Source organism: Chlorocebus sabaeus, chromosome 7, assembly GCF_047675955.1.
Source record: "Chlorocebus sabaeus isolate Y175 chromosome 7, mChlSab1.0.hap1, whole genome shotgun sequence".
NCBI lineage: Eukaryota > Metazoa > Chordata > Mammalia > Primates > Cercopithecidae > Chlorocebus > Chlorocebus sabaeus.
In genome coordinates this window covers 98956711-98971094 of record NC_132910.1, presented here as the reverse complement: position 1 = coordinate 98971094, position 14384 = coordinate 98956711, and the positions used below count along the sequence as shown (strand labels likewise).

General features: G+C 39.1%; 1 protein-coding gene across 3 annotated transcripts in view; it reads left to right on the top strand.

Moving 5' to 3' along the window:
• Positions 1–14384, top strand: part of NR3C2 (nuclear receptor subfamily 3 group C member 2) — a 368607-nt gene that overhangs the window by 250336 nt on the left and 103887 nt on the right. For all 3 annotated transcript variants that reach the window (XM_007999946.3, XM_037986899.2, XM_037986894.2), the window contains exon 4: positions 1710–1826. In XM_007999946.3, the coding sequence (XP_007998137.2) occupies positions 1710–1826 (117 nt within the window). The remainder of the gene's footprint in view (positions 1–1709; positions 1827–14384) is intronic.

Below are 14384 nucleotides of genomic sequence, written 5' to 3'. Positions count from 1 at the left end.
TGATGGTACTACACTGGAGTGCTTTGGAGGCTGTTCACTACTTTGCAGTAAACAGTGGGCCTCCCTCTCTCCTTTTTATTAACCCATGATTCTTCAGGCTTCACTCTCCAGTTTGTGCTCACCCACCATATGATCTCACCTAGTTTTATGGCTTAAAATAACGTCCATGAGCTGATTACATATGTAGGCCAGCCCTCTTCCTAACCACAGAACTGATGCCTCCACTTGGATGCCCATCAGGTTTCTCTGACTTGCCATGCCCAAGACTGAGTGCGGTCATTCCTCATAAACCATTGGCTCCTTCTGTCTTCCCCTTTTTAACTAATGACAGTTCCCTTTTTCTACTTGTTTAGCCCAAGAATCTTAAGGCCTCCTTAACTCCTCATTTCCTCTGGTCTGTCAGCAAACCCATGCAGCTCTACTTTCAGAATACATCTAGAAACTCACCACTGCCACTGCTACCACAATGACCCAGCCCACTTTCCTCTCTCCCCTAGGTTACAATAATTGCCTCCTACCCCTGGTCTCTCTAGTTCTGTCTTTAGTCCACTGCAGTCAGTTTCAACACAGCAGCTGGAGTGATGCTGTGAAATGTAAATCACATCAAGTGACTCCTCTGCTCAAAGCCCTCTAGTCTAGTGGCTTCATCTCAGAGTAAAGGCCAAAGTCTTGAATATGACCTCTATGGACCTATGTGATGTGGCTCACATTAGCTGTTTATCTCTATCTTTTCTTACTCTCTACTCATTCTCTTCTGCTCCTTCACCTGGTGTCCCTGCTATTCCTAGAACATGCCAAGTAATCAGCCCTCACCTTCCTCCCTACCACATTTGCTTTTCCTTCTTTCTGATATATATTCTCTCCTAGATGACCACACAGTTAGATGGAAGGATTTATAGGGCTGATGGATCCATAGACCTTTATTTAAAAATCATCCTGCACGTTCCCTTCATTTTTCTCCCTAGTGCTTATTACTATCTAACATCTTACACATTTTATCTAATTACTTTGTCTAATGTGTCTCCCCCAAATCTAATGAAAGTTAAGAGCAGAGGCTTTTGTCTGTCTTGTCCATCACTGTATCTCTAGTGCCTCTAGTAGTGCCTACTACCCAGTGGGTGTTTAGTAAATATTTTTGAATAAATACTAATAAAGCTAGACTACAATTTCATATTTTGCCAATAGATGCCACTCTCTAAGCCTGTGCTGTGCCCACATCTGATTTTTTTTAGTTCCAGATTGTTTTACAGAATGGAATAGTTTAACATTTCCAATTGTGTAATTTGAAAGTGAAATTACTGTGAAATCCCAGTGAAGTCACATGTATAAATGGTGGGCAGGCATAGCAGCTTCAACAGCTGCAGTAGGGCTTTTGTTTAGATTGATGCTGTTGTGACGTCTACAGGAAATGTGCACTATTGCCTGAACCCATGCAGCTATCAAAAAATTCAAACAATGGAGAAAAATGGCTGTACTTATATGAGAACATGTTTTGAAATAAGTGTAATGTTATCATATGTAATCTAAAGTCTCAGCTGCATTAAGCTGACCATCTCCTCCTCTATATTATCCACAAATCATGTATTTTTACTTTTTTGAGGAAGAGATTTCAAGGCAGGAAAGAAGTAGTTTTATATTCTGAGTATACATATTAATGTTTTGTACTAGTATACTCTATTTTAACAGTTACTTTTTATTATTTTAATCAGGGCAACACAACTATTTATGTGCTGGAAGAAATGATTGCATCATTGATAAGATTCGACGAAAGAATTGTCCTGCTTGCAGACTTCAGAAATGTCTTCAAGCTGGAATGAATTTAGGAGGTAAGTTTTGTATTTGTAGTTTAATAAGAATTGTTAATAGGTAATGCAACACCACTCAGATCTGAGTACTCTCAAAATTGAAAACGAAGCCAACAGGGAGCAAAGTTTCTGAAAATCCAGTGAGTTCTGTTTTCATGCTGAAACATTTTAGGAGAGAAATATTTATTAGCTGGAGTCAAAAAGAGGTATGTTTTATGGCTATAGTTTTAGTGAATTTTTCAAGCCTGAGTTTGCTGAGTTTCAAGAACTGGGCACTTAACAAAAAACAAAACAAAAATGAATGACTTTTATATAAACCCATAGCTAATAGTTTTTATTGCCACATCTGTTTTGAAATTAGACCTATATGTGATAACATTACCCACATAGGAGTACATACCTAACTTTAGAGGTAAATGTAATAAAGATACATATGAAAAAAGCTTTGAAATGTTACAGAGGCTTACTAAAAGAGGGGGAGAGGGTAAAAAACTAGAACCAAATGCAAAAGTATACAACATCTGTGGATAGGAAGACCCAGCATCCTTAAGATACAAATTTTCCTTAAGTTAATTTGTAAATATAGTATAATTATAAGAAAAATACCAATTGATTATCCTAAATCCCTAAAGAATAGCCAAGAATATTCTAGAAGAGACAAATAATGAGAGGAACTAGCTCTACCAGATAGGAAAGTATATTATAGCTACAATAATTAAAATAATCTGTGGTATTTGGTTATCGATTGTCAGACAGATTAACAGAAGGTCAAGAAATAGATCCAAATAATATAGGAATTTTGCACATAATAAAACCGACACATCAGATCAGTGAGGGGATGGGAGATTATTCAATAGAAAATACAACTGTGACAATTGGATAACCATCTGGAAAACAAGAAAGTTGAATACCACCTCTTAACTGTACTCCAGAATAAATGCTGATGCGTCAAAGATTTAAACTTAGAAAAATAACCACAGAAGTACTAAAAGAAAACATGAATTTTTGTTAATACTCTCCAAGTAGAGAAGACCTTTCCAAATCCCACTCTCTGTGGGTTTCATATTGCAGATTCAACTAACCATGAATTGAAAACATTTGGTTTAAAAAATAAAAGTACAAAAATACAAAATTTGAAATACAATGTAACACATATGTGTATAACATAGCATTCACGTTGTATTAGGTATTATAAGTCATCTGTAGATGATTTAACATATACTGGAGGTTGTGCGAAGGTTATGTGCAATACTGGATTCAGGGGATCATGGTGGACAGGAGGCAGGACTAGATTGCAGCTCCAGAAAAAGCAGCATGGGGAGGCTTGCGTTGTAAATTTTAGCTCCAGATCCATTGCAAGAACAAACCAGCAATCCCAAGAGGACCCACAGACCCTCTGAAGGAAGCGGACTGCTCCCGTAGGACCTGGGAGACGCCCTAGCTACTGTGAGTCCCCCAACTGCAGAAGTGGGAAAGGGAGACCCTCCTCTCCTGAACACACACCCTACTGGAGAAGCTGAAGGTCTCTTTGTGGGAGAAGTTTCTGACTTTACCTGGAGCTGAGTCAAGTTAGAGAGCCCAGCAAAATACAGGGGTAGAAGAAGCAGCAGTAAGGTCCTGGGAGCTCACTGGGTCCCCAAGCAGCCCATTCCTGCCTGGCACCACAGGGATCCATCGGAAGGGTGGCCAGAGGAGCAGGGGGTAAAACTCCAGAGGGAGAAGAAATTCTCTAGCTGAACTTTGTAACAATTTGAACAGGGCGAGAAGCCTCCTTGCCAGAACTCCGGGGAGGGCCCAAATCAGGCCTGCAGACTTCACAGGCAGGGGGAGAACTAAAGCCCTTTTCTGTGGCAGCTGGGAGGCAGATAGCCTTGGGCAAGTTTTCAAACCCCTCTTGCCTTCTCCCTGGAAACAGACTCAGGGCTGTTGGGGCGGCTTGGTGGGAATGAAACCAGCCCTTCAGTTTGCCTGGGAGCAGTGTGAGGCCTGTGACTGCCGGCTTTCCCCCACTTCCCTGACAACCTGCATGACTCAGCAGAGGCAGCCATAATCTTGCTTGGTACACAACTCCAGTGAACTGGGAATCTCACCCCCACCCCCCACAGCAGCCACAGCAAGACCCACCCAAGGAGAGTCTGGGCTCAGACACGCCTAGCCATGCCCCCACCTGACCGTCCCTCCCTATCCACCCTGGTAGCAGAAGACAAAGGGCACATACTCTTGGAAGTTCTTGGGCCCCACCCATCACAGTTCCCTCAGCACACTACTGTAACTGATGATTTCTGGAAATCGCCACCTCCTGGCAGGAGGCCAATCAGCACAAAAACAGAGCATTAAACTACCAAAGCTAAGAACCCTCACGGGGTCCATTGCACCTTCACCACCTCCACTGGAATAAGTGCTGGTATTCACACCTGAGAAACCCATAGACAGTTCACATCACAGGCCTCTGTGCAGACAACCCCCAGTGCCAGCCTGGAGCCAGGTAGATTTGCTGGGTGGCTAGAAGAGAGACAACAATCACTGCAGTTTGGCTCACAGGAAGCCACATCCATAGGAAAAGGGGGAGAGTGCTACATCAAGGGAACACCCTGTGGGACAAAAGAATCTGAACAGCAGCTTTCAGCCCTAGACCTTCCCTCTGACAGAGCCTACACAAATGAGAAGAAACCAGAAAACCAACCCTGGTAATATGACAAAACAAGGCTCTTCAACACCCCAGAAAATGATACAAGTGTACCAGCAATGGATCCAAACCAAGAAGAAATCCCTGATTTACCTCAAAAAGAATTCAAGAGGTTAGTTATTAAGCTAATCAGGGAGGGATCAGAGAAAGGCAAAGCCCAATCTGAGGAAATGCAAAAAATGATACAAGAAGTAAATGGAGAAATATTCATGGAAATAGATAGCTTAAAGAAAAAAAAAACAATCAAAAATTCTAGAAACTTTGGACACACTTTTAGAAATGTGAAATGCTCTGGAAAGTCTACGCAATAGAATTAACAAATGGAAGAAAGAAATTCAAAGCTCAAATACAAGGTCTTTGAATTAACCCAGTCCAACAAAGACAAAGAAAAAAGAATAAGAAAATACGAACAAAGCCTCCAAGAAGTCTGGGATTAAGTTAAATAACCAAATGTAAGAATAATTGGTGTACCTGGGGAAGAAGAGAATTCTAAAAGCCTGGAAAGCATATTTGGGGGAATTCGAGGAAAACTTCCCCAGCCTTGCAAGAGACTTCAACATCCAAATATAAGAAGCCCAAAGAACACCCAGGAAATTCATCACAGAAAGATCATTGCCTAGGCACATTGTCATCAGGTTATCCAAAGTTAAGACAAAGGAAAGAATCTGAAGAGCTGTGAGACAGAAGCACCAGGTAACCTATAAAGGAAAACCTATCAGATTAACAGCAGATTTCTCAGAAGAAACCCTAAAAGCTAGAAGGGATTGGGGACCTATCTTCAGGCTCCTCGAACAAAACAGTTATCAGCCAAAAATTTTATATCCATTGAAACTAAATATCACATATGAAGGAAAGATACAGCCATTTCCAGACAAACAAATGCTAAGAGAATTCGCCACCACCAAAAGAACTGCTAAAAGGAGCTCTAAATCTTGAAACAAATCCTGGAAATACATCAAAAAGAACCTCTTTAAAGCATAAATCACACAGATCTATAAAACAAAACAAAAAAAAGTTGAAAACCAAAAACAAGAAAACCAAAGTACAAAGGCAACAAAGAGCATGATGAATGCAACAGTACTTCACATTTCAATAACAACATTGAATGTAAGCGGCCTAAATGCTCCACTTGAAAGATGCAGAACCGCAGAATGGATAAAAACTTACCAACCAACTATCTGCTGCCTTCAGGAGACTCACCTAACACATAAGGACTCACATAAACTTAAAGTAAGGGGGTGTAAAAGGCATTTCATGCAAATGGACATCAAAAGCTAACAGGGGTCACTATTCTTATATCAGACAAAACAAACTTTAAAGCAACAGTGATTAGAAGAGACAAAGAGGGACAGTATATAATGATAAAAGACCTTGTCCAACAGGAAGACATCACAGACCTAAACATATATGCATCTAACACTGGAGCTCCCAAATTTATAAAGCAATTACTAATGGACCTAAGAAATGAGATAGACAGTGACACAATAATAGTGGGGAACTTCAATACTCCACTGACAGCACTAGACAGGTCATCAAGACAGAAAGTCAGCAAAGAAACAATGGATTTAAACTATACCTTGGAACAAATGGACTTAACAGATGTATACAGAACATTCCATCCAATAACTGCAGAATACACATTCTATTCAACAGCACATGGAACTTTCTCCAAGATAGACGGTATGATAGGCCATAAAACAAGCCTCAGTAAATTTAAGAAAATTGAAATTATATCAGGCACTCTCTCAGACCACAGTGGAATAAAATTGGAAATCACCTCCAAAAGGAACCTTCAAATACATGGAAATTAACCTGCTCCTGAATGAGCATTGGGTCAAAAACAAAATCAAGATGGAAATTTAAAAATTATTCGAACTGAATGACAGTAATGACACAACCTATCAAAACCTCTGAGATACAGCAAAAAGAATACTAAGATGAAGGTTCATAGTCCTAAATAACTACATCAAAAAGTCTGAAAGAACACAAACAATCTAAGGTCACACCTCAAAGAACTAGAGAAACAAGAACAAACCAAACCCAAACCCAGCAGAAGAAAGGAAATAACCAAGATCAGAGCAGAGCTAAATGAAATTGAAACAAACAACACAAAAAAATGAAACAAAAAGCTGGTTCTTTGAAAAGATAAATAAAATTGATAGACCATTAGCAACATTAACCAAGAAGAGAGAAAATCCAAATAACCTCACTAAGAAGCAAAACAGGATATATTAAAACTGACACCACTGAAATACAAAAGGTCATTCAAAGCTACTATGAACGCCTTTGTACACATAAACTAGAAAACCTAGAAGAGATGGATAAAGTCCTGGAAAAATACAACCCTCCTATCTTAAATCTGGAAAATTAGATATCCTGAGCAGACCAATAACAAGCAGATTAAAATGGTAACTAGAAGGACTGAAATGGTAACTAAAAAATTATCAACAAAAAAAAGTCCAGGACCAGATGGATTCACAGCAAAATTCTATCAGACATTCAAAGAATTGGTACCAATCCTTTTGACAGTATTCTACAAGAGAAAGAAAGAAGGAACCCTCCCTAATTCATCACCCTAATACCAAAACCAGGAAAGAACATAAGCAAAAAAAGAAAACTACAGACTGATATCCTCGATGAACATAGATGCTAAAATTCTTAACAAAATACTAGCTAACCGAATCCAACAACATATCAAAAAGATAATCCACCATGATTAACTGGATTTCATACCAGGCATGCAGGGATGGTTTAACATATGCAAGTCAATAAATGTGATATGCTACATAAATAGAATTAAAACAAAAAAATCACATGATCATCTCAATAAATGCAAAAAAAAATGCATAAAACAAAATCCAGCATACCTTTATGATTAAAACTCTCAGCCAGGCATGCTGGCTCACACCTGTAATGCCAACACTTTGGGAGACCGAGGTAGGAGTATCACCTGAGGTTAGGAGCTCAAGAGCAACCTGGCCAACATGACAAAACCCCGTCTCTACTAAAAATACAAAAATTAGCCAGGTGTGGTGGCATGCACCTGTAGTCTCAGCTACTTGGGGAGGCTGAGGCAGGAGAATCGCTTGAACCCAGGAGGCGGAGGTTGCAACAAGCCAAGATCACTCCACTGCACTTCAGCCTGAGCAACAGAGCGAGACTCCATCTAAAAAAAAAATCTCCCAGCAAAATCGACATGCAAGGGATATACCTTTATGTAGTGAAAGCCATCTGTGACAAACCCACAGCCAATATAATGCTGAATTGGGAAAAGTTGAAAGCATTCCCTCTGAGAACTGGAACAAGACAAGGATGCCCACTGTCACCACTCCTCTTCAACATAGTCCTAGAAGTCCTAGCCAGAGTAGACAAGAGAAATAAACAAACAGTATCCAAATTAGTAAAGAGGAAGTCAGACTGTCACTGTTTGCTGATGATATGATCGTTTACCTTGAAAACCCTAAGGACCCCTCTAGAAAGCTCCAGAACTGATAGAAGAATTCAGCAAAGTCTCTGGATACAAGAATCATCTACACAAATCAGTAATTATTCTATACACCAACAGCAACCAAGCAGAGAATCAAATCAAGAACTTATCCCCTTTTACAATACCTGCAAAAAAATGAAATAAAATATGTAGGAATATATCTAAGAAAGGAGTCTAAAGACCTCTACAAGGAAAACTACAAAACACTGCTGAAAGAAATCATAGACAACACAAACAAATGGAAACACACCCCATGCTCATGGATGGGTAGAATCAATATTGTGAAAATGACCATACTGCCAAAAGTAATCTACAAATTCAGTGCAATCCCCGTCAGAATACCTCCGTCATTTTTTGCAGAATTAGAAAAAACAATTCTGAAATTCATATGGAACTGAAAAAGAGCTTACATAGTCAAAGCAAAACTAAGCCAAAAGAACAAACCTGGAGGCATCCCACTACCTGATTTCAAACTATGCTATAAGGCCATAGTTACCAAAACGGCGTAGTACTGGTATAAAAATAGGTATGTAGACCAATGGAACAGAGTAGAGAACCCAGAAATAAACCCAAATACTTACAGCCAACTGTTCTTTGACAAATAAACAAAAACATAAAGTGGGGAAAGGACATTTCAACAAATGGTGCTGGGATAATTGTCTGGCCACATGTAGGAGAATGAAACTGGATCCTCATCCCTCACCTTATACAAAAATCAACTGAAGATGGATTAAGGACTTAAACCTAATACCTGAAACTATAAAAATTCTAGAGGACAACATTGGAAAAACCCCTTCTAGACATTGGCTTAGGCAAGGATTTCATGACCAAGAACCCAAAAGCAAATGCAATAAAAACAAATATAAATTGTTGGGACCTTATTAAACTAAAGAGCTTTGCACAGCAAAAGCAACAGTCAGCAGAGGAAACAGACAACAGAGTCAGCAGAGTAAACAGACAACCCACAGAGTGGGAGAAAATTTTCTGTACATCTGACAAAGGGCTAATACACAGAATCTACAGTGAACTCAAATAAATCAATAAGAAAAAAAATCCCATCAAAAAGTAGGCTAAGGACATGAATAGACAATTCTCAAAAGAAGATATACAAATGGCCAACAAACACATGAAAAAATGCTCAACATCACTAATGATCAGGGAAATGCAAATCGAAACCAAAATGTAATACCACCTTACTCCTGCAAGACTGGCCATAATCAAAAAATCAAAAAACAGTAGATGTTGGCATGGATGCAGTAAACAGGGAACACTTCTACGCTGCTGGTGGGAATGTAAAGTAATATAGCCACCGTGGAAAACAGTGTGGAGATTCCTTAAAGAACTAAAAGTAGAACTACCATTTGATCTAGCAATCCCACTACTGGGTATCTACCCAGAGGAACAGAAGTCATTATTCAAAAAATATACTTTCACACGCATGTTTATATCAGCACAATTCACAATTGCGAAATTGTGGAACCAACCCAAATGCCCATCAATCAATGAGTGGATAAAGAAACTAGTGTATATGTGTGTGTGTGTGTGTGTGTGTGTGTGTGTATGATGGAATACTATGCAGCCATAAAAAGGAATGAATTAACAGCATTTACAGTGCCTAGATGAGATTGGAGACTATTATTCTAAGTGATGTAACTCAAGAATGGAAAACCAAACATCGTATGATGTCACTGATATGTGGGAGCTAAGCTAGGAGGATGCAAAGGCGTAAGAATGATACAATGGACTCTGGGGACTTGGGGGGAAGAGTGGGACGGGGGTAAGGGATAAAAGACTACAAAAGTGGTACAGTGTATACCGCTTGGATGATGGGTGCACCAAAATCTCACAAATCACCACTAAAGAACTTATTCACGTAACCAAATACCACCTGTACCCCAATAACTTATAGGGGAAAAAAAGATTATGTGTGATACTGTGCCATTTTATATAAGAGACCTGAGAATTCATGGATTTTGGTATCTCAGAGCAGGGGATGCGTTTTCCAATCCCCTGAGGATACTGAAAGATGACTATGTGAAATAAACTCAGAAGCTATTAAAGCAAAAAATTGAGAAAATGAACATTACTTAACAAATCAAATATTGCTGTAAAGGCCTTAAACAACATGAAACTGGAGGAAATACAACTTATAGACAAGGGTTAATTTTTCTCACAGATAAAGAGCTCCTATAATTTTATAAGAAAATAAAACACAACTCATTAAAAAACAGGTAAAGGATATGAACAGAACAATTGCAGATAAAAGAAATGCAATTCATTCTTGAAACACATGAAAAGATTCTAAATCTAATCATTATAATAGAAATGCAAATTAAAAATGTAATGAGATGTAATTTTTTTGACAAGGATAAAACATTTTTATGACACTGTTTGATGAGAGTATGGAAATAAAGTTAAACTCGTTGATGATCTCCTGCATTTCAGGTGGGAGAATAAATTGGTGCAACCCCTATGGAGAGCAATTTGGCTATTTCAATAAAATGTTAAAAGGCACATACCCTTGGACTCAACAATTCCACTTTTAGGAATTTATCCTACGTATATTCTTGCAGTGTTAGAAATGATCTCTACATAAAATACTCATTGTAGCATTGGTAAATATCAGAATTTATTAAATATTCATCTGTTGAAGATGGATTAAATAAATTACAGAATACTCTTCAGACATTAATAAAAATAAAGGGAACTCTGTATGTACTAATATGGACTGATCTCCCAATTAGTATTTAGTGAAAAAAATAAGGTTGTAAAATAGATATACAAAATATAGCATACATAATATATACATAATATAGCATACAAAATATGCTATTTTAGAAAGCATATTGTATAGAACATTTCTGGAATGTTGTATGAGATGCTTGTAGTGGTGGTTGTCTCTACAGAGAGGACTTGAGTAGCTGGAAGATGCAATAAGAAGGAAAACTAATTGTCACTAGATCCTTCTGTGCCTTTGAATTTTGTATTGTGATGGAAGCATGTGTTGTGTACACATAGTACCTATTTTTAAAAATGTAGTTGAAAAAACTAATTAAATGAGACTTCATCTTCTTTGCTTTGATCAATGAATTAACTGGCTGGCTAATCAGGATGAAGGAGTAAAGAGGACTTCCTATAGAGCAGAGCAGCTCCTAGAAATCAAGGGAACAGTGAGCTTGGCCTCACTGCTAATGTGAGGACATGCTCCAAGCACCAACACCAAATCAGAGAGAGGCTAAGAGGGCAGGCCCTGGAACCAGACTGGCTAAGAGGGCAGGCCCTGGAACCAGACTGTGGATGGGAGCCCTTGCTCTGCCACTCACTGAACTTGTAACCTCAGGCAAGTTATCCTTTCTTTGTGCTCCAGTTTCTTTTTCCTCACATTGCATTGATCAGCATACCTACCTCTCAGACTGTGATGAGATTTGATGAGTAAATGTATGGTGAAAAGAAAGCGATTGCTGAGTGGGTGTTAGTTGGCAGTGGTGGAGGTGGTGAATGTGGGGTGGGTCATTGTGGCTTCCATAGTGCTTTCACACATTATCTCATCTTATCCTGCCAACCTCTGAATCCCCAGCAAAGGTATTATGGCCCCATGTTTTGGTAATGGTGGGCCTCTGGTGCCCAGAGAAGTTATGTGACTTGCCCAGGCAGTGAGATAATTAAACTAGATCTTGAACTTCTGAGCTTCTTTTCTGGTGTCTCTAGTGCACCACGAAGTCCCCTTGTCTGATAATGGAATCATTACAGATGTGGCCCAAAAGATTACCCTCTGTAGTATGTGAGCGAGAATCAGAAGAGATTATTGATAATTTAAAATCTAGATGACAAGGGTACAGCCACTGGTTGTAAAGTGAACTCAATCTCTTTTGTAAAATCCATCAGCTGATTTCTTTTTTAAAAAGCACATGCTAGGAAGGTATGTTTTAATATATCTGTATCTAATGTGTAGAGTACTTTACAAATAACATATATTACATAAAATATATAAATGTTATTGTAAATATGTATATGATATGTATAGTCTTACTCATGCTGTAATATATGGTTACTGTTGGTTACTAGAAAAAGAAAATGCCTATCCTTATCATTTTTTTTTTTTTTTTTTTTGAGACGGAGTCTTGCTCTTGTCACCCGGGCTGGAGTGCAATGGCACAATCTCGGCTCACTGCAACTTCTGCCTACCGGGTTCAAGAGATTCTCTTGCCTCAGCCTCCCGAATAGCTGGGATTATAGGCGCCCACCACTACACCAGGGCTATTTGTGTGTGTGTGTATTTTTAGTAGAGTTGGAGTTTTGCCATGTTGGCCAGGCTGGTCTCGAACTCCTGACCTCGTGATCCGCCCACCTTGGCCTCCCAAAGTGCTGAGATTACAGGTGTGAGCTACCACACCCAGCCTATCCTTATCATTCTTACCTCATAGGGTATTCTAAGGATTAACTGAGTCAGTAACTTAAAACAGGATTTCTTAATGTCTGCACAGTTGACATTTTGGGCCTGATAGTTCTTGTTGTAGAGAACTGTCCTGTGCATAGTAGGGTGTTTATCAGTGTCCCTGGTCTCTACGTACTAGATACTTGTGGCAGTTCACTCTCCTCCAGCTGTGACTACTAAAAATGTCTCCAGACTTTGCCAAATGTCCTCTTGGGGCCATTGAGCACTACTGGTTTAGCAATAATAGTAAGAAAGTATTAGGTATTATTTTCTATCGAACTATATATTCCATCAGAGGAGGAATTGGTGTTTGTTTTTTTGATGCCTTATCCTCAATGACTGCAACAGTACGTGACTGCAACAGTACGTGACTGCAGCAGTACGGGGCACAAAGTTTGTTGTTCACTGGTTGTTGATTGAATACGTGAATAAACAATTGGCATTTTTTGAGGGCTTGCCATGCTCTGAGCACTCTGCTGAGCCCATTTTATGCACCGTCCCACTTAAGCCTCACAGCAGCACTATGAGATACATATCTTCATGTGTCCATTTTACAAGCGAGTTAATGGCATGGAGGTTAAAAATCATCATCACTGGTCATCAGAGAAATGCAAATCAAAACCACAATGAGATACCATCTCATACCAGTTAGAATGGCTATCATTGAAAAGTCAGGAAACAACAGGTGCTGGAGAGGTGTGGAGAAATAGGAACACTTTTACACTGTTGGTGGGAGTGGAAACTAGTTCAACCATTGTGGAAGACAGTGTGCAATTCCTTAAGGATCTAGAACTAGAAATACCATTTGACCCAGCAATCCCATTACTGGGTATATACCCAAAGGATTATAAATCGTGCTACTTTAAAGACACATGCACACGTATGTTTATTGCGGCACTATTCACAATAGCAAAGACTTGGAACCAACCCAAATGTCCATCAGTGATAGACTGGATTAAGAAAATGTGGCACATATACACCATGGAATACTGTGCAGCCATAAAAAAGGATGAGTTTATGTCATTTGCAGGGACATGGATGCAGCTGGAAACCATCATTCTCAGCAAACTATCGCAAGGACAGAAAACCAAACACCACATGTTCTCACTCATAGGTGGGAATTGAACAATGAAAACACTTGGACACAGGGTGGGGAACATCACACACTGGGGCCTGTTGTGAGGTGGGGGGGCAGGGGGAAGGATAGCATTAGGAGAAATATCTAATGTAAATGGCGAGTTGATGGGTGCAGCAAACCAACATGGCACATATATACCTATTTAACAAACCTGCAGTTGTGCACGTGTACCCTATAACTTAAAGTATAATAATAATAATAATAATAATAAGCTGGCTCAAGGCCACCAAACCAGAGAGTAGCAGAGCCAGAACCCAGATCTGTGTTCCTGGTGGCAAAGCCTATGCGCGGCCACACTCCACAGGTCCCCTGTAGGCAGAGCGGCTCAGCTATCTTTTAAAGACAGCCATGGTACAAGTGTTTAGCTGGCATCCACAGTTATCTATAAGTGAGGTTTGGCACAGTATGTGATACAAAATTCACATAATTTGTTACTGGTTTTTGCATATACAGGCTAGGTTTTATGGGTTTTGGTAAAAAAATCTTGCTGAAAAAAGCTTACTCTGCATCTTGAGGTCATTTAAAAAAGTAGGTGAGTCAAAAATGGGCAGAGTGAAAACTGGTATTTATGAAAGCAATATTTACTTTAGGTTTAAGTTACAATTTAACCACTCTGGTTCATGAATTAAATAATTAACTTTTATTAGTTGTCCAGTTGTATACATTGTAATTTTTTTTCTTTTATGATTCACTTCGAAGTCTTGCTTTTAGTTTCAACTTGGGAAAAAGAAAAACCAGCAATCTTAACATTTAAAAAAGATAATGTGAAGTTTAACTTCGAATGTGAAGCAATTTCTAAAATTCAAAATGTGAAAACCCTTTTATGCGTGTTT